Raw genomic sequence first — 22,119 nt, forward strand, 5'->3', positions numbered from 1 at the left:
ATGTGCTTGACAAGAACTTAATTGTTTGGGGAGGTTTGATTTCTTCCAAGTAAATTATCCAATTTACATTTTTAATTGTAGGTGTCCCACACCGGGTTGTGATGGCTCTGGACATATTACTGGCAATTATGCTTCTCATCGAAGGTATGTAAAGAGATGTTTATTCTCTTCTCCAAACCATTCATGTTTATTAGGTATCAACCGCACATACATCAAACATCTACAGACAGAAATCCTGTCAGCTTCCAGGCTCTCTGTAGGCGGATCCCGTTTGAATTCTATGACGGAATTCCAGATCTTCAAGCCAGGATGAGCCAAACCAGAGCCTTATTTGGAAGCAAAACCTTCATTATTCCAGGGCACAGTCAGTGTCTCTAGGCCCGCTTCAGGTTTTGCGAAATCTCAGTCAGGCTATTCATTCAATCGTATTTCATTCAATCGTATTTATTGAGTGCTTACTATGTGCAGAGCAGAGCCAAGCTATAATTGGCTCAAAATGACCCACCTACGGTCTTTGACATCTGCCTGGAAGTTCGGTGATATTCAAAAAGAAGATTTCCCAACGTTACAGCAAATGAAAATCAAAGGAACCACATTGATATGCGCAAATGTTGCCCAACGATCAGAAGAGTTAAAGGACACGTAAACACCCAATAGAAATTGTCTTTAAAAAGTAGATTGTCTCTCCGCAAGAGAAGACGAGGTTCAGTAGAAGAAAAATTCCCATATAAAATAAATTAACAATGAAAGGTGCCCCTCTTTGTCTTTCTCTCACTCATGAGAGTTTTAACGTGTATATATGTGCATATATATCCACATATTAGAATCCAATTTTTATTGTTAAATGGAATAAGGATGCTACAGATTCCAAAATATTAGTTTTATTATTCTTATAATCTCTTTCAGAAAACTATCATTAATTACGCACAGGATGGTAAAGTGTTGAGGAAATAGGTGCTGGGAATATTCCAGATCAATCAATCAATCAATCAATCGTATTTATTGAGCGCTTACTATGTGCAGAGCACTGTACTAAGCGCTTGGGAAGTACAAATTGGCAACACATAGAGACAGTCCCTACCCAACAGTGGGCTCACAGTCTAAAACAGATAAAAGCTAAATGCTAACATGAGTGTTTGAGGATTCAGTCCCTCGTTTGAACAGATATAACAGGAGCATCTTCCTAAGGAAATTGAAAGGAAGCTGACCATACATCTCAGAACGCCAAAGAGAGTCGTGGAATTTAGGGGCCACCCAGGGGAATTTTTTTTATAAGTTAAATGTCACGGAATTGAAACTGTCTTGAGTTAACTGGTAGGCCTCGACCATGCATCAAAGTTGCTCTTGCTTATTTCACGAGCTTGGGTGTGGCAGGGACCAACTACAGCACCTGGTCAGTTCAGATCTCACCGTCCACTGAGGCGAGTAGCAGGGATGTCCCAGAATGCGGAAGGTGGATGGCAAATCCATTCGCCCCTCTCCACCCCTCCTCCTTCCCTCCAACCCCGTCATGGTCCCTGGAAGGTAAGTGCGAATCAAGTGAGCTTGAAGTCACATCCTTCTTTCTACCCCAAAATTAGCATGATCGATTTAATTTAAAGCGGCAATCCAAGGTAGGCACGAGTCGTTAAATCATTAGATATGCTACAGTGAAGCTACTGATGGTCTTGCCTGTCTGAAAATGATCTTACCAAGAGTGGAAAGAAAGGATGCTTGGAAAAATAATATGAAGGCTGTGCTTTATTAGGTCGTGGATAGACTATTTGTCATACCGAAATTTTCCCTCTTAATAATCCATCCTGTACTTGTCATTCATTCATCCACTTGTCTTGAATCTTCTACCATTCAGATTTCCCACCAGCATTCCAAATTTCTCTCTCAAAATGCACTACTCTCATCCCAGTTTGTCCATTCCTTTTTCGGCCTCTTGATATTTTTGGCCTGTCAACCTTCCTGTGACTTCCCGTTCTTCTCCCCGGGTGATGTACGGATTTTTTTCCACTCCCAACTCCTACCTTCATTCTATATTCTGGAGTCATCGGGCTTGCTGAACAAGAATACGGACATTTCCCGCCCACACCATTCTTCATTTTGTAAGCTTCAACCATGCTTTCTCTCAACCATTCTCTTTTGGGTCTTCTAAGAGTCCTAATCTTTGGAAAACATCATTTCTCAGAAGCAACTGTTCCAGAACCTCTTGTTCCCTTCTACGTTCCTTCTCCAACTCCTCTGCTGGGGCAGCCATGACTACAAGTAGCATTCTAAAAGAAGATGTACAGTAGTTTCTGTAGTGCCCAAATCTCACCCTTCCTTTAAATTTCTACTCTCCTCCACTTGCCTGCCCAAATTTTGGAGTCGTTTATGGCTTCCGCTCACTGTTGCATTGATTTAAAGCCACAGCTTATTACAAGTCCAAGATCTCTGTCCTGAGGCATGGCTTAGAGTCTGTGATCATTCGGTTGGGTTCGTAATTATATATTGGAGGTTCTTTTCCTTGCTCTTCACAACTCCAACCCTCATCTACCTCTTTTCTCTCCACTCACTCAATGGTAAGAGATCTTAGTTTCTTACCTGCAAAACTTTAGTGCCTCTTCCAGCTCTGAGACTTGTCTGAGCGTTCTCTCCTTCAGATCACTTATCCATGAACCTGTGAAATGAAACCCATTAAGCATCAGTTCTTGTTGTCAACAGTCTTGCACGCCTGTATGAGGTGGGCCTGGGATTCTTCCCTGCTCAGCCATCTCTCCAGACATTCCAGGACTCAGACTTCCTCCTTCCCATTAAGGGGGTTTTCCCTTCTGAGGCCTACTTCCATCTCAACATCCTGGGAGAATCCATAAAGCAGAGACCTTTCTGTCCCTCCCTGCTCCTCTGGCTTAGCCGCTTGTGCCTGCAATCAATCAAAAGCATTTATTGAGCGCTTACCATGTGCGGGGCACTACTCTAGGCACTTGGGAGAGAACGATACAACAGAATTAGCAGCAGACATGTTCTCTGCCCATTATTAGCTTACAGTCTAGAGGACGAGCTTGCAGTCTAGAGAAGAACCATCTCTTAGATGGTCTCATACTCCAGTTTTGACCTCGTTCTTAATTTAAAAGCAGTTCCCTTTTCATTTGTAATCCCAGCAACTGCTACTATTTTAGAACACTTGATTACTCAGTAATATTTAGTGAGTGCTTACTGGGTGCAGAGTATTGTACTAAGTGCCTAGGAGAGTATACAAGAATAATAATAATAATAATAATAATAATAATAATAATAATGGCATTTGTTAAGCACTTATGTGCAAAGCGCTGTTCTAAGTGTTGCCAACTTGTACTTCCCAAGTGCTTAGTACAGTGCTCTGCACACAGTAAGTACTCAATAAATACAATTGATTGATTGATTGATTGATTGATTGGGAGGATACAGGGTAATCAGGTTATCCCATGTGGGGCTCACAGTCTTAATCCCCATTTTACAGATGAAGTAACTGAGGCTCAGAGAAGTGAAGTGACATGTGGCAGAGCTGGGATTAGAACCCATGACCCCTGGCTACCAAGCCCGTGCTCTTTCCACTGAGCCATGCTGCTTCTCTTAATGGTGCAAGTGGATTTTTTAAAATGTATTTAATGGTACTTGTCAAGTTCTTACTGTGTGCCAAGCACTGCAGTAAGCACTGCGTTAGATAAAAGCTAATCAGGTTTAATATGGTCTGTGTCCCACATGGATTTCACAGTAGTGCCCCGAACACAAGTAAACACTTGATAAATACGATTTACCGATTGATGAATCCCCATATTACAGATGAGGCAACTGAGGTACAGAGAAGTGAAGTGACTTTGCCAAGTGCAGACAAGTGACAGAGCCAGGATTAGGATCCTGGGCCTTCTGACTCTGGGGCCCGTGCTCTGTTCATTCATTCATTCATTCAATCGTATTTATTGAGCGCTTACTGTGTGCAGAACACTGGACTAAGCGCTTGGGAAGTACAAGTTGGCAACAGCTGGCATTGTACTGTTCTTCCCAGTAGGAGAACTTCTTCCCAGAAGAAGTACTGTTCTTCTACGAGTTCCAGCACTCCCTCCTCTAAATCCCAGTACCCTTTCGTTGACCATATTTCACCTACATTCCTGAGTGTGAGTTTCGGTTTCTGAGTGTGAAATCTCTGCGGCTGAGTGTGAAAACTTCCATAGGGTCCTGGGGACTCTCTTTGGTCTCACTGACCTTCCTGTTTCCCTGTCTTAATCAGTCAGTCAATCGATTGTATTTATTGAGAACTTACTATGGGCAGCCCTTGGAAGAGGACAGCACAACCATAGAACAGACACATTCCGTGCCCATAAAGAGCTTACGGTCTAGAGGGGGAGACAGGCATTAATATAAATAAATACATTACGGATCTGCTATGAGAATGATTGCAGATGGAGAGTGGGCCATCACGGGAGAGATGCATCCACGGAGTCGCTAAGGGTCGGTGACGACTCGACAGCGTAAGACATAAATGCTGTGGGGCTGGAAGGGTGGTGATGAAGAAGGGGAGCAAGTCAAAGCAACTCAGAAGGAAGTGGGAAAAGAGGAAATGAGGGCTTAATGAGGGAAGGCCCCTTGGAGGAGACGTCCTATGCCATTGGTACCGCCATGTTCCTCCTATGTTCAGGGTGTTCACAACAACCTTGACCCAGACAGATATTTAACAGTTGTAGCAGTCCCCTGGACTGGAACCTAGTGCCCAAAGGTGGTTCTGAATTCCTGGGAAACTCAAATAATAATAATAATAATGATGATGTCTCTATGTTGCCAACTTGTACTTCCCAAGAGCTTAGTACAGTGCTCTGCACACAGTAAGCGCTCAATAAATATGATTGATGATGATGATGGCGTTTGTTAAGTGCTTACTATGTGCCAAGCACTGTTCTAAGCGCTGGAAGGATACAAGGTAATCAGGTTGTCCCACATGGGGCTCACAGTCTTAATCCCCATTTTACAGATGAGGGAACTGAGGCACAGAGAAGTGACTCGACCAAAGTACTCGACCACAGCTGACAAGCAACGGAGCCAGGATTAGAACCCATGACCTCTGACTGCCAAGCCCGGGCTCTTTCCACAGAGCCACGCTGCTTCCTCGCTCTCTGAGAGCATTAACAAAGACACTTGAATCACTCATAGAGAGGAACCCTGCTATGAGAAGGGGCTCGGAAGCAGTGTGGCCTAGTGGAAAAAGCACAGACTTGACAGGCAGAGGATCTGAATTCTAATCCAGGTTCCAATACATGTCTGTTGTATGACCCTGGGCAAGTCATTAAAAAAAATAATAATAATGGGATTTATTAAGCACTTACTATGTGCCAAGCACTGTTCTAAGCGCTGGAGAGGTTACAGGGTGATCAGGTTGTCCCACGGGGGGCTCACAGCCTTAATTCCCATTTTACAGATGAGGTTACTGAGGCCCAGAGAAGTGAAGTGACTTGCCCAAAGTCACACAGCTGACAAGTGGTGGAGCCGGGATTTGAACCCATGACCTCTGACTCCTAAGCCCGTGCTCTTTCCACTGGGCCATGCTGCTTGTCTAAAAATAGTATTGGTTAAGTGCTTACTATTTGCCAGGCACTGTAATCAGTGCTGGAGCGGATACAAGCAAATAAAGATGAGGTAACTGAGGCCCAGAGAATTCAAGTGACTTGCCCAAGGTCACACAGCAGGCAAGTGGCATAGCCAGGATCAGAACTCATGACCTTGTGATTCCCAGGCCCGTGCTCTATTCACTACACCATGCTGTGTCCCCTAACTTTATGAGCTTCAGTTATCTCATCTGTAGAATGGGGATTAGGACTGATTGATTGACTGAGCCCCATCACTCAATCAATCAATCAATCAATGGTATCTATTGAGTTCTTACTATGTTCACAGCACTGTATTAAGCGCTTGGGAGAGTACAATACAGCAGAATTAGCAGACATGTTCCTGAATGCCCATAATGAGATGTGGGATGATGACGTGGATGTGGACTGTGCCCAACTCGATTAGATTGCATCCACCCCAGTGCTTAGTACAGTGTCTGGTACATAGTGAGTACTTACCAAAAAGCACTTAACTCAAAAAAATTCCCCAAACTCACAAAAAAGCCCACCTGTTGATGGTAACTGAAGGAGTTATCAGAATTTAGGAGTAAGCATGCCCGTGATAACAAACTGCTTGGTATAATTAAAAAAACTGCTCTGAATTTTTTATGTTATTTGTTAAATGTTTACTATGTGCCAGACACTGTACTGAGTGCTAGGGTAGATAGAAGTTAGGTTGGGCTCAGTCCAAGTCCCACATAATAATAATAATAATAATGATGGCATTTATTAAGCACTTACTGTGTGCAAAGCACTGTTCTATGCACTGGGGAGGTTACAAGGTGATCAGGTTGTCCCACGTGGGGTTCACAGTCTTCACCCCCATTTTACAGATGAGGGAACTGAGGCCCAGAGAAGTGAAGTGACTTGCCCAAAATCACACAGCTGACAATTGCTGGAGCCAGAATTTGAACCTCTGACTCCAAAGCCCGGGCTCTTTCCACTGAGCCACGCTGCTTCTCATGGGGCTCAGTGTCTCCATCCCCATTTCACAGATGAGGTAACTGAGGTCCAGAAAAGTGGAGTGACTTGCCCAAGGCCATTCAGCAGATGAGTGGCAGAGCTAGCATTAGAACCCATGACCTTCTGAGTCCCAGGCCTGGTCTCCATCAGCTAGGCTACAAAGATTCTCAATTGACCATGACACTCAAAAAGATGAAATTTTTGTGGCAATGTACACTTGTCAAACACTACATGTAACCAAGGATACCCATATGCAATAGAGTACGCTGAAGCAGCGTGGCTCAGTGGAAAGAGCCCGGGCTTTGGAGTCAGAGGTCATGGGTTCAAATTCCGGCTCTGCCAACTGTCAGCTGTGTGACTTTGGGCAAGTCACTTCACTTCTCTGGACCTCAGTTCCCTCATCTGTAAAATGGGAATTAAAACTGTAAGCCCCCCGTGGGACCACCTGATCCCCTTGTAACCTCCCCAGCACTTAGATCAGTGCTTTGCACATAGTAAGCGCTTAACAAATGCCATCATTATTATTATTACACACAACACAAATACCCCTGATTTATGTTGCCTGGGCAACACATGGTCAAGGGAAGACAGAAAGGTGGCAGATGACAAAATAAGGCACTAAACATAATTATATTAGGACTCAGATCACACTGAAGGTCTCCAGATCTAATGTTAAGTCATAGTTTCATATGACAAAAAATAAATGCCATATAACAATTAATTTACTAAGTGCTTACTAAGGGCTAAGTACTGGGGTAAGTCCAAGATAATCAAATCAGACACAGTCCCTCTCCCACGGAGGAGGGAGAATAGGTATTTTACTCCCATTTTACAGGTGAGAAAATTAATCTCTAGAGAAGTTAAGCGATTTCATCCAAGATAACAGCAGGCATCCCCTCTCAGGGTTTCACAGTCCTCTACCATTCATTTACTCATTCAATCGCATTTATTGAGCACTTACTGAGAACAGAGCACTGTACTAAGCGCTTGGGAAGTACAAGTTGGCAACATATAGAGACGGTCCCTACACAACAGCGGGTTCACAGTCTAGAAGGGGGAGACAGGCAACAAAACAAAACATATTAACAAAATAAAATAAATAGAATAAATATGTACAACTAAAATAAATAAATAAATAGAGTAATAAATACGTACAAACATATATACAGATATACAGGTGCTGTGGGGAGGGGAAGGAGGTAAGGCGGGGGGGATAATAATAATAATAATGATAATGATGGCATTTGTTAAGCGCTTACTATGTGCAAAGGACTGTTCTAAGCGCTGGAGGGGGGTTACATGATGATTAAGTTGTCCCACATGGGGCTCACAGTCTTAATCCCCATTATAGGAGGGAGAGTCAAGCAGGGGCCTACCCTTTCCATTCCTAGCTTGGGCAGTGGCTAGCAAGTGGAAGGCAATCTGCTCCAACTCAAAACTCACCCATTCTGGGCAGCAGCGGTAAGGGAGAGAGTCGAGGGTGGGGACTCGAGTTTATTGCGCGGAAGGAGGCAACAGCGAACCGCTTTCGATTTTTACCAAGAAAACTCTCTGGATCCACTACCAGAACGATTGCAGATAGAGAGCGGGTCGTTCTGGGTGAGAAGCGCCTGTGGGGTTGCTATGAGGCAGAGATGACTCGATGGCAACAAGACAACAGCAGGCAAGTGGCGGCAGAGTTGTGATTAGAGAGGCAGTGTGGCTCAGTGGAAAGAGCCCGGGCTTTGGAGTCAGAGGTCAGGGGTTCAAATCCCAGCTCCGCCAATTGTCAGCTGGGTGACTTTGGGCAAGGTACTTCACTTCTCTGGGCCTCAGTTGCCTCATCTGGAAAATGGGGATTAAGACTGTGAGCCCCCCTTGGTACAACCTGATCGCCTTGTAACCTCCCCAGTGCTTAGAATGGTGCTTTGCACGTGGTAAGCGCTTAATAAATGCCATCATCATCATCATCATCATTAGAAACCAGGTGTCTTGGCTCCTGGTCCTGTACACTTTCCAATAGGGCTCCCATCTGATTTCCACGTATCTCAACCAATGTTAAGTCCAATACTTAATAATAACTGTGACATTTTAAAAATGCTTATTATGTGTCAGGCACTGTACTAAGCACTGGGGTGGTTACAAGCAAATCAGGTTAGACACAGTCCGTGACTCTCATGGGGCTCACAGTCTCAATCCCCATTTTACAGATGAGGTAACCGAGGCACAGAGAAGCTAAATGACTTGCCTGTGGTCACCCAGCAGATAAGTGGCGGAGCCAGGATTAGAACCCAAGCGTTACTTCAAACCTAGTGACAAAGCATTCTAGGCCGTGAGCTCATTGTGGGCAGGGAATCAATCAATCAATCATATTTATTGAGCGCTTACTGTGTGCAGAGCACTGTACTAAGCGCTTGGGAAGTACAAGTTGGCACAAGTTGGCAGTCCCTACCCAACAGTGGGCTCACAGTCTAAAAGAATGTATCTGTTGCTGTATTGTACACTCCCAAGTGCTTAGTATAGTGTTTTGCACAAAGTAAGCGTTTACTAAATATGATTGAATGAAAACTGGGTCACAAATGATGAGCTCCTGCATAAGTCAATCCTCCAGCCTCTAAGCTTCATCTTGATATATCACACCTTTTCCGGGCACAGCATGTAAAAGGAATGGAAAGCAGGATATCCAAACAGCTACTCTAGGGTGAGATGAAATGGGGCAGCAGTAAGCAGAGGGGCAGAAGAAATATGCTACAAAGACAGAGCCTCAAACTCTATGTTTGGGATTTTTTTGTTTGTTTTGGTTTGTTTAGGGAGAATACAATAAACAGCAGAAATAGCTCAGCCTAGTGTTCTACCATTAGGAATGGGGTGACTCTCTCAGAGCAGAAGGCTTCAAACAGAGCATGACTCGAAGAGGGAGTCCCAGGAAAATTCATGAACATATCACGTACCCAAGATTTAGTCTTGTCTTATGCCGTCGAGTCATTTCTGACCCGTAGCGACCCCACGGACACGTCACCCCCAGAACGTCCCGCTCTCCGTCTGCAATTGTTCTGGTAGTGGATCCATAGAATTTTCTTGGTAAAAATAGGGACGTGATTTACCACTGCCGCCTTCCGCACGGTCAGTTCGAGTCCCCGCCCTCTGCTCTCTCCCATGTCACTGCTGCTTGGCACGGGGGAGTTTTGACTTGTAACGGATTGCCTGCCACTCGCTAGCCACTGCCCAAGCTAGGATTGGAATGGACAGGCCTTTGCTTGACTCTCCCTCCCGTAGCTGAGACTGGTGCCAGCTTGTACTTCCCAAGCGCTTAGTACAGTGCTCTGCACACAGTAAGCGCTCAATAAATACGATTGATGATGATGGTAGAGGACTGGAAACTTCACAGTTGCGACCCTGAGAGGACACAACTGACTTATACACGCTGATTAAAATGCTAATGTTTTTGAACCTAAACAACAAATACATGCATTACAAAACTTGTCTTCCTCAAACTTCACATGTCGAAAACAGAATTGCTCATCTTCCCACACAGACTCTGTCCTCTTCCTGATTTTCCCATCACTGTTGACAGTGTAAACATCTTCCCTGTCTCACAAGCCCATGACCTTGGCATTCATATTGACTCATCTCTCATCCAACTACATATTCAATTAGTCACCGCCTCTACAACATCCCTAAAATCCATGCTTTCTTCTCCATCCAAACTGCTACCAGGTTGATCCAAGCACTTAACCTAGTCTATTTTATTTTGTTTAATTGTATTTCATTCATTCAATCGTTTTTATTGAGCGCTTACTGTGTGCAGAGCACTGTACTCATTTGCTTGTGATGAGGATAGATGTGCTTTTCACCTAGTAAACACTTAATAAGTGCCATTATTATTATTATTACCATTATTACTACTATCACTACTAACCCAGGCCATCCTTCGTATGTGAAATGAGCAGTAGGTCAAGTCAATCAATTAATCAGTGGCATTCATTGAATGCTTACTCTGTGCAGGGCACTGTACTAAGTGCTCGGAAGAGTATCGATCGATCATATTGATTGATCAGTGACTGTGAGCACAGCACTGTAATAAGCTCCTGTGAGAGTGTAAGCTCATTGTGGACAGGGAACATGGTTCCCAACTCTGCTATATAGTCATTTTGTACTCTCCCAAGCATTCAGTACAGTGCTCTGCACAGAGTAAGCACTAGATAAATATGACTGATTGTCGATTAATAGCCAGATGGAGAAGCAGTGTGGCTTAGTGGAAAGAGCACAGGTTTGGATGTCAGAGGATGTGGGTTCTAATCTCAGCTCGCCCACTTGTCTGCTGTGTGACCTTGGGCAAGTCAACTCACTTCTCTGTGCCTCAGTTCTCTCATCTGTTAAAGGAGGATGAAGGATGCGAGCCCCACGTGGGGCAACCTGATACCTTGTATCTACCCCAGTGCTTAGAACAGTGCTTGGCACATAGTAAGTGCTGAACAAATACCATTATTATTTTTATTTCTACAATACAATAGAATAGGCTGGTAAGGCCCCTGCCTTCAGCGAGTTTGTCTATCAGTTATGCACACTGAGTGCAACCCTCAACAGTATCATATTGGAATAGGAAAGTCAGCGACAGAAGGAATTATCTTTATTTCAGCATCTTACCGGTGGGATGTTTAGCAGTTTCAACTGCTGGTGAAGGCTCTGTAATCTGCTCCATTTTTTGCAATACTTTCATTTAACAGAAACCCACCTTGACCTACTGGTCTTCTTTCATACGGCTGGGTTAGACCAGAAAATACATGTCAGGATCAGAGAGGTTTTACTCCCCAAAGAGAGGGACTCTTCCCCCAATATGAGTCTGCTTTTCCTCAGCCTTCTATGTCACTCTGATTTACTCCCTTTATTCACCCTTCCCTCAGCTTCACAGCTCCTATGTATATATCTGTTATTTATTGATTTATAATAATGTCTGTTTCCCCTATAAGCTGGTTACAGGAGGAGAATGTGTCCGTTATACTGTTCTATTGCTCTTAGTACAGTGTGCTACACACAGTGAGTGCTCAATAAATGCACTGATAAATCAATGATTGATTGATTGATGAGGTGACAGAGGAAGCTTGGGAAGAAAGCAGTGTTGCAAAGAAATCATCACAAACAAAGAGTAATGAGAAGTGCCTAGAAAAGTTGAAATCAGAGGCATACTGGAGGAGTATTATAAAGCGGGGTGGCAGATTGGTGTTAAGCGATCATCAGGCATTCGATAAATCAAAATTATTGAGCATTTACTGTGAGCAGAGCATGGTACTAAGCACCTAGGAGAGTACAATATAGAGAAGCAGCGTGGCTCAGTGGAAAGAGCACGGGCTTTGGAGTCAGAGGTCATGGATTCAAATCCCATCTCCGCCAATTGTCAGCTGTGTGACTTTGGGCAAGTCACTTCACTTCTCTGTGCCTCAATTACCTCATCTGTAAAATGGAGATTAAGACTGTGAGGCCCCGTGGGACAACCTGATCACCTTGTAACCTCCCCGGTGCTTAGAACAGTGCTTTGCACATAGTAAGCACTTAATAAATGCCATCATTATTATTATATAGTAGAGTTGGTAGACACGTTTCCTGCCCATAACAAGATTTTGGTCTAGTCCAGGAGACAGACGTTAATATAAATAAATTAAGAATATGTACATCTCTGGACTGTAAGCTCATTGTGGGCAGGGAATTTGTCTTGTATTGTACTCTATCAAGCACTCATTACAGTGCTCTGCACACAGTAAGTGCTCAATAAATATGATTGGATGAATAAGTGCTGTATGGCCAAAGGAGGGGTGAGTAAGAGATGCAAATCCAAATGCCAGGATGGTGCAGAAAGGAGTGGGAGAAGAGGAAATGAGGCCTTAGTTTGGGAAAGGCCTCTTGGAGGAAATGTGCTTTGAATAAGACTTGAAGGTGAGGAGAGTGATAGTCTATCATTCAGTCCTGTTATTATTAATCAATCAATTAATTAATCATATTTATTGAGCGCTTACTGTGTGCAGAGCACTGTACTAAGTGCTTGGGAAGTACAAGTTGGCAACATATAGAGACAGTCCCTACCCAACAGCGGGCTCACAGTCTAAAAGGGGGAGACAGAGAACAAAGCCAAACATACTAACAAAATAAAATAAATAGAATAGATATGTACAAGTAAAATAAATGGAGTAATAAATATGTACAAACATATATACATATATACATATTACCAAGGCATTACACTGTTCGGTGAGCAGCAAATCAATTTTCATATATTTAACCATACAAGAGTACATAGAGAAGTACGTAGTACATAGAGAAGCAGCGTGGCTCAGTGGAAAGAGCCCGGGCTTTGAAGTCAGAGGTCATGGGTTCAAATCCCGCCTCTGCCACTTGTCAGCTGTGTGACTTTGGGCAAGTCACTTCACTTCTCTGGGCCTCAGTTCCCTCATCTGTAAAATGGGGATGAAGACTGTGAGCCCCCTGTGGGACAACCTGATCACCTTGTAACCTCTCCAGCGCTTAGAACAGTGCTTTGCACATAGTAAGCGCTTAATACATGCTATTATTATTATTATTATAAATAGAAAGCACTTAATGAATACCGTAATTGCTGTACTTCCCAAGCGCTCAGTACAGTGCTCTGCACACAGTAAATGTGATTGAATGAATGAATGATATAGACCAAAATCGGCTCCTGTATTGGATGACATGCCTGCCCAGACCTTCTTTTTTTGTGGTATTTGTTAAGTGCTTACTGTATTCATTCATTCAATCATATTTACTGAGCACTTACGGTGTGCAGAGCACTGTACTAAGCGCTTATGCCAGGCACTGTTCTACGTGCTGCGGTAGATTCAAGTTTATGATGTCGGACACAGTCCCTGTCCCACGTGGGGCTCACAGTCTAAGTAGGAGGGAGAACACGGATTGAATCTCCTTTTTAAAGTTGAGGCAACTGAGGCATTGAGAAGTTAAGTAACCCACCCCAAATCACACAGCACACAAGTAGCAAGAGCTCACCTCCTCCAGGAGGCCTTCCCAGACTGAGCCCCTTCCTTCCTCTTCCCCTCGTTCCCCTCTCCATCCCCCCCATCTTACCTCCTTCCCTTCCCCACAGCACCTGTATATATGTATATATGTTTGTACATATTTATTACTCTATTTATTTATTTTACTTGTACATATCTATTTATTTTATTTTGTTAGTATGTTTGGTTTTGTTCTCTGTCTCCCACTTTTAGACTGTGAGCCCACTGTTGGGTAGGGACCGTCTCTATATGTTGCCAACTTCCCAAGCGCTTAGTACAGTGCTCTGCACACAGTAAGCGCTCAATAAATACGATTGGTGATGAAGTAGCAGACTCACAGTAGAACCCAGGTCCTCTGACTCTAGGCCTGTGCTTTTCCAATGAGTTCATCTGCTTCCCACGGGCCATTTTGCTTCCCAAGTTGCTTCTTTTGTCATTTCTCATATGGATCACTGAGGAAATGCCACAGGATTTCAAAGAAAGATGGCATCGGTATTACCATGTTTAAGAAGAGAAAAGAGAGAGCTGATGGTAGAAACTCTCGTGGGGCCACATAGTTCTCCCCAGCTCGCAGAAACCTACTTGAGTCCTCACTCCTGAAGAACGTGTCTTATTGAGGAGAAGCAGCGTGGCTCAGTGGAAAGAGCACGGGTTTTGGAGTCAGAGGTCACGGGTTCAAATCCCGGCTCTGCCCATTGTCAGCTGGGTGACTTTGGACAAGTTACTTCACTTCTCTGTGCCTCAGTTACCTCATCTGGAAAATGGGGATTAAGACTGTGAGCCCCCTGTGGGACAACCTGATCACCTTGTAACCTCCCCAGCGCTTAGAACAGTGCTTTGCACATAGTAAGCGCTTAATAAATGTCATTATTATTATTATTATTATTATTTAGATTTCCCGGAAGCACAGAGCACCTTTCCGCACGGTGGAAAGTTCTAGACAGTAAGCTCGTTATGAGCAGGGAACAGATCTGCTAATTCTGCTAATACACTCCCAAGCACTTAGTACAGTGCTCTGCACATAGTAAACGCCCAATAAAAATACTGTTGATTGATTGATGAGGGTCCAGCAGACATGACCACTGGTCTTTAGACCCTCCCAAATTGTAGGAAATCACATCAAGACTTTTTTCTCAATGTTCATAGAATCTAGAAAATATTTGGGACATCGGTAGACCTCAGTCCTGTCAATTATTAACCAGGTTTGGAGGCCCTCCAAAGCATATGAAGATTACAAAGGCAAATTAAGTAATGATAATAATGATAAAATTAGTTAAGCGCTTAGTATGTGCCAAGCACTGTACTAAGCGCTGGGGTGGATACAAGCAAATCAGGCTGGATACAGTCCCTGTCCCACATGGGACTCACAGTCTTAATCATCATTAGACAGATGAATAACTGAGGCACAGAGAAGTGATATAATAATAATAATGGCATCTATTAAGTGCTTACTATGTGCAAAGCACTGTTCTGAGAGCTGGGGAGACTACAAGGTGATCAGGTTGGCCCTTGGGGGGCTTACAGTCAATCCCCATTTTACAGATGAGGTAACTGAGGCCCAGAGAAGTTAAGTGACTTGCCCAAAGTCACACAGCTGACAATTGACAGCTGACAAAGTCACACAGGTGACAGAGAAGCAGCGTGGCTCAGTGGAAAAGAGCACAGGCTTTGGAGTCAGAGGTCATGGGTTCAAATCCTGGCTCCACCAATTATCAGCTGTGTGACTTTGGGCAAGTCACTTGACTTCTTTCTGCCTCAGTTCCCTCATCTGGAAAATGGGGATGAAGACTGTGAGCCCCCCGTGGGACAACCTGATCACCTTGTAGTCTCCCCAGCACTTAGGACAGTGCTTTGGACATAGTAAGTGCTTAATAAATGCCATCATTATTATTATTATTATTATTATAATTGGTGGAGCTGGAATTTGAACCCATGACCACTGCCTCCAAAGCCCGTGCTCTTTCCACTGAGCCACGGATGACTTGCCCAAGGTCACGCAGCAGACAGGTGGCAGAGCCAGGACTAGAACTCAGGTCCTTATGACTCTCGGGCCTGAGATCTATCCACTAGGCCACAGTGCTTCGCTGTGTCCCCGAACCCTGTTGGAAAGCCTATGAATGACCCAAGACAGGCTGTCCAGTGATGAAATCAATCAATCAATCCTATTTATTGAGCGCTTACTGTGTGCAGAGCACTGAACAAAGCGCTTGGGAAGCCCAAGTTGGCAACATCTAGAGACGGTCCCTACCCAACAGTGGACTTACAGTCTAGAAGATGAAAGGAGAGAGGAGGCTAATGACACCGTGAAGGCAATAATAAATAATAATTATGGTATGTGTTAAGGCTTACTAAACACCGCTGGGGTAGATCGATGAGTTAATCAGGTCGGAACCAGTCCCTGTCCATGGAGCTCACAGTCTAAGTAGGAGGAGGGATAGGTATTTAACTCTGGGAAACACAGAGTGGGGTCACAGAAGCATCAAGATTCAAATCAATTTGAAGGTTCCTAGATCAATATTCAAGTCCAGCTTACTCTTCTGCTAGAGAGGTAGTGCTGCCTAGTGGCTAGAGCACAGGAGGACCCGGGTTCTAATCCCGGCTCTGCCACTTGTCTATAATAATAACAATAATGGCATTTATTAAGTGCTATAATAATAACAATAATGGCGTTTATTAAGTGCTTACTATGTGCAAAGCACTGTTCTGAGCGCTGGGGAGGTTACAAGGTGATCAGGTTGCCCCACGGGGGTCTCATAGTCTTAATCCCCATTTTGCAGATGAGGTAACTGAGGCACAGAGAAGTGAAGTGACTTGCCCGAAGTCACACAGCTGATAACTGAACCCATGACCTCTGACTCCAAAGCCCGTGCTCTTTCCACTGAGCCACGCTGCTTCTCTAAATGACCCTACTGGGTGACCTTGGGCAAATCACTTCTCTGTGCCTCAGTTCCCTCATCTGTCAAATGGGGATTAAGGCTGTGAGCCCCATGTGGGACACGGACTATGTCCAAACTGATTAGCTTGAATCTTATCCCAGCGCTTAGTACAGTGGCTGGTACATAGTTCGGGCTTAACAAACGCCACTAAAAAAAATACGAGACCTGTTCATCACCCTGACACCACGTCAGACTTGTACGAGAAGCAGAGTGTCCTAATGGCTAGAGCCCGGGACTCGGAGTCAAAAGGACCTGGGTTCTAATCCTGCCTCTCCCGCTTGTCTGTGGTGTGACCCTGGGCATGTCACTTAACTACTCTTTGCCACAGTTCCCTCATCTGTAAAATGAGGAATAAGACTGTGAGCTTCATGTAGAGCAGGGACATATGTCCAGCCCAATTACCTTGCATCTAGCCCAGCACTCAGCACAGTGTTCAGCACATAGTGAGTGCTCTACCACCATAATAATAATGATAAGGCTATGCAATGCCAAATGTCAAAGCTGATCATACACAACAAGGTCTCGACATACAGTCAAACCACTCTGACTGAAGCAATACTTCTGATCTTTGCTGGGCAAGACATGAGAGGAGAACGGATTCATTAAATCCTATTTATTGAAGGCTTACTGTGTACAAATCACTGTACTATGTGTTTGATCTAGAGAAGCAGCGTGGCTCAGTGGAAAGAGCCCGGGCTTGGGAGTCAGAGGTCACGGATTCAAATCCCGGCTCCGCCAATTGTCAACTGTGTGACTCTGGGCATGTCACTTAACTCCTCTGTGCCTCAGTTCCCTCATCTGTAAAATGGGGATTAAGACTGTGAGCCCCCCGTGGGACAACCTGATCACCTTGTACCCTCCCCAGTGCTTAGAACAGTGCTTTGCACTTAGTAAGTGCTTAATAAATGCCATCATTATTATTATTATTATTATTAGTGCAGTGACACACAGTAAGTGCTTAATAAGTGCTTCCCTTCCCTTCCCTTCCCCACAGCACCTGTATATATGTATATACGTTTGTACATATTTATTACTCTATTTATTTGTTTATTTATTTTACTTGTACATATCTATTCTATTTATTTTGCTAGTATGTTTGGTTTTGTTCTCTGTCTCCCCCTTTTAAACTGTGAGCCCACTGTTGGGTAGGGACTGTATATGTTGCCAACTTGTACTTCCCAAGCGCTTAGTACAGTGCTCAGCACACAGTAAGCGCTCAATAAATACAATTGATTGATTGATTGATTAATAAATACTACTATTATTGCTATCATTACTATCATTACTATCATTATTATTATAAGCAAGTGTTGATACAGTCAAGGAGCAGAAGTGGATTGCCTAGATTTGTCTAGCATACAGAGTTGGGGATTAGGAGTCAAGATATCCAGGTTCTATCCAGCTCTGAACTTGGGCAAGTCAGGGCCTCAGTTTCCTCATCTGTAAATGGGGATTAAGACTGTGAGCCCCCCGTGGGACAACCTGATCACCTTGTATCCTCCCCAGCGCTTAGAACAGTGCTTTGCACATAGTAAGTGCTTAATAAATGCCATCATTATTATTATTATTATTATTATCATTATTATTATTATTATTATTATCTGAGCAGGATACCGCTGACTGCTGTTTTGTCTGGTTGGAAATGAAGTAACCATACACAGGGTCAACAAAACACTCACTTTAAGGGAGACATGAAGCAAAAGCTTAGACCACTGTCATAATGATAAGTAGATAGGGAGTAGCACCTGATCAGCCTGTTCTAGGACACTTGGAAATGAGGTGGCTTTCTCAGAGCAGAAACTTCCAAGAAGATAATAATAATAATAATGTTGGTATTTGTTAAGCGCTTACAATGTGCAAAGCAATCACATCACAATGAGGGAGACTCCAAAATAGTGCTGGCTCTGTGGCTAGTAGCATATCTGCAACCTGGCTGTCCAGGACATTTTACAGTTTTACAGCCACGTAAAGCAGCGTGGCTCAGTGGAAAAAGCCCGGGCTTTGGAGTCAGATGTCATGGGTTCAAATCCCGGCTCCACCACTTGTCAACTGTGTGACTTTGGGCAAGTCACTTCACTTCTCTGGGCCTCAGTTCCCTCATCTGTAAAATGGGGGTGAAGACTTTGAGCCCCACGTGGGACAACCTGATCACCTTGTACATTCCCCAGCGCTCAGAACAGTGCTCTGCACATAGTAAGCGCTTAATAAATGCCATTATTATTATTATTATTATTATTATTAAATGTAGATCCGTTCATTTACACTTGAACGAGCTGATATTTTGGCTGTTTAGGTTTGCTTGTCTCTCCCGTTAAATTTAATATGCTTCAGGGCCGAGACCCTCTCCATCCCCCCCATCTTACCTCCTTCCCTTCCCCACAGCACCTGTATATATGTATATATGTTTGTACATATTTATTACTCTATTTATTTATTTATTTATTTTACTTGTACATATCTATTCTATTTATTTTATTTTGTTAGTATGTTTGGTTTTCTTCTCTGTCTCCCCCTTTTAGACTGTGAGCCCACTGTTGGGTAGGGACTGTCTCTGTATGTTGCCAATTTGTACTTCCCAAGCGCTTAGTACAGTGCTCTGCACACAGTAAGCGCTCAATAAATATGACTGATGATGATGATGATGGCCAATTAGTCAGTCAGTCATATTTACTGAGCGCTTGCTGTGTGCCGAGTACTGTACTAAGTGCTTGGGAGAATACAAAATAACGATATTGCAGATGCATTCCCTGCACACTACAAGCTCACAGTCTAATGGGTTTAATACCATAGTTTGTCCATTATAGATGCCCAGTAAATCCATTGATGTTGGCAGTTTATAATGATTTCCACAGTGTCAAAAAGAATTGGCAGTAAAGAATTGATTGTTCCACTTACACTCACCCGAGTGACACACATGATGATGAGAATGTTGGTATTTCTTAAGCTGTAACGGTGTGGCAAGCACTATACTAAGCACTGGGAAAGATAAAAATAATTATGGTATTTGTTAAGCACTTACTATGTGCCAAGCACTGTTCTAAGCACCGAAGATACAAGATAATCAGATGGGCCATAGTCCCTGTCCCAAATGGGACTTACAGTCTCAAGGTGAGGGAGAACAAGTATCGAATCCCCATTTTACAGATGAGGAAACTGAGGTACAGAGAAGCTAAGTAACTTGTTCAAGGTCACAGAGCAGATTTATGGAAGAGACAGGAATAGAACCCAGGTCCTCTGGCTCTCAGGCCCAGGATCCTTCCGGGAGGCCAGGCTGCTTTTTTCCTCATCTGTAGCATCATCTAACTCCAGCAGCAATCAATCAATCAATCAATCAATCATATTTATTGAGCACTTACTGTGTGCAGAGCACTGTACTAAGCGCTTGGGAAGTCCAAGTTGGCAACATATAGAGACGGTCCCTACCCAACAGTGGGCTTACAGTCTAGAAGGGGGAGACAGAGAACAAAACAAAACATATTAACAAAATAAAATACAGACACAATAATAATAATAATAATAATAATGGTGTTTGTTAAGCACTTACTACATGTCAAGCACTGTACTAAGTGCTGGGAGATTTTCAATCTAATCAGGTTGGACCCAGTCCCTGTCCCTCTTGGGGCGCACAGTCTTCATCCCCATTTTACAGATGAAGTAACCTAGGCAACAGAGAAGCGAAGTGACTTACCCAAAGTCACACAGCAGACAAATGGCAGAGCCGGCATTAGAACCCAGATCCTCCTGACTCCCCAGACTGTGCTCTAACCACTGTGCAACACTTCTTCTCTGGCACCCTGACTGACTAAGGAGCTTTAAACAGTATTGAGAAGCAGCGTGGCTCAGTGGAAAGAGCCCGGGCTTTGGAGTCACGGGTCATGGGTTCAAATCCCAGCTCCGCCAATTGTCAGCTATGTGATTTGGGCAAGTCACTTAACTTCTCTGGGCCTCAGTTACCTCATCTGTAAAACGGGGATGAAAACTGGGAGCCCCTCGTGGGACAACCTGATCACCTTGTAACCTCCCCAGAGCTTAGAATAGTGCTTTGCACATAATAAGCACTTAATAAATGCCTTCATCATCATCATTATTGTCATATGACATGGCAGCATTTTAACTTCAATCATTGAAATTTATCTACTCCTTTTTCTTATAAATTAACCATTCACTTTGGTTTCATCTTTTTTCTTAACACTTTACAGAAGTGCTTTTCTCCTCAATGAGCTGTCATACCATTTTACTGACTTCACTGATGAGCAATTCATTTAAATATACGGGGAGATTTAGCCTTCCTGCTTAGATTGGTTGGCTTTCTAAAGGACCCCCTTAGGTCTGAGTTCTATCTTGAGCCCACTGTTGGGTAGGGGCCGTCTCTATGTGTTGCCAACTTGTACTTCCCAAGCGCTTAGTACAGTGCTCTGCACACAGTAAGCGCTCAATAAATACGTTTGATTGATTGATTAATCTTGGCATCAGAAAGGGTGTAGAAACCTACTTTTCTCTGCCATCTCCTCCCTCCTGGCAAATGAATTCTGTCTCTCGTCCCTGGTTTTCCTGCTGAAGCTGAGTTAAGAGTCCTCTAAACTGTAAGCTCACTGTGGACAGGGAATGTGTCTGCTTATAGTGCACTCTCCCAAATGCTTAATACAGTGTTCTGCACATAGTAAGTGCTCTATGAATATGATTGAATGAATGTATGAATCCCAGAAATGTCGGGCGGATGGGTGAAGAAGCATGGTAAGCAGTGCTTTAGTAGTATTAGAATTAATAGTACTTGCTAAGCGCTTTATGTGTGCAGATCACTGTACAAAGCTCTGGAAAAAAAGACACAGATACAGATTAGGTATTTTTCCTGTCCCTCAGCATACTCAAAATCTATACTCTTTACATCTCTCCAGTACTTTTATTTCCAGAACATTGTCATAGTTATATACTCATTTAATTATCACCATAACCAGGAGGCTTAGAACGGTGCTTTGCACCTAGTAAGAGAAGCAGTGTGGCTCACTGGAAAGAGCCCGGGCTTTGGAGTCAGAGGCCATGGGTTCGAATCCCAGCTCCGCCACATGTCTGATGTGTGACATTGGGCAAGTCACTTAACTTCTCTGAGCCTCAGTTCCCTCATCTGTAAAATGGGGATTAAGACTGTGAGCCCCACGTGGGACAACTTGATCACTTTGTATTCCCCCCAGCGCTTAGAACAGTGCTCTGCACATAGTAAGCGCTTAACGAATGCCATCATTATTATTAGTAGTAGTAAGCACTCAATAAATGCCATCACTATTATGAATCAATCAATCCTATGTACTGAGGGCTTACTGTGCAAAGAGCACTGTACTAAGCACTTGAGAGAGTACAATACAATATAACATACATATTCCCTGCCCTCAACAAATTCATAATCTAGAGAGGGAACAGACATTCATATAAATGAATAAATTAAGGGTATGTACGGAATTGCTGTGGGGCTGGGAGAGGGGATGAACAAAGGGAGCAAGTCAGGGTGACGCAGAAGGGAGTGGAAGAAAAGGAAAAGAGGGCTTCTTCAGGGAAGGCCTCTTGGAGGAGATGTGCCCTCGATAAGGCTTTGAATGTCCGCTGGTTATGAAGAGAGAG

The 22,119-nt window shown here is 43.7% G+C and overlaps 1 protein-coding gene across 4 annotated transcripts in view; it reads left to right on the forward strand.

The window, feature by feature from the left end:
- Positions 1–22,119, forward strand: part of MYT1L (myelin transcription factor 1 like) — a 450,983-nt gene that overhangs the window by 374,896 nt on the left and 53,968 nt on the right. For all 4 annotated transcript variants that reach the window (XM_038772247.1, XM_038772248.1, XM_038772250.1 and 1 more), the window contains one exon: positions 82–144. In XM_038772247.1, coding sequence (XP_038628175.1) covers positions 82–144 — 63 coding nt within the window. The remainder of the gene's footprint in view (positions 1–81; positions 145–22,119) is intronic.

Source organism: Tachyglossus aculeatus, chromosome X1 (assembly GCF_015852505.1).
Source record: "Tachyglossus aculeatus isolate mTacAcu1 chromosome X1, mTacAcu1.pri, whole genome shotgun sequence".
Taxonomy (NCBI): domain Eukaryota; kingdom Metazoa; phylum Chordata; class Mammalia; order Monotremata; family Tachyglossidae; genus Tachyglossus; species Tachyglossus aculeatus.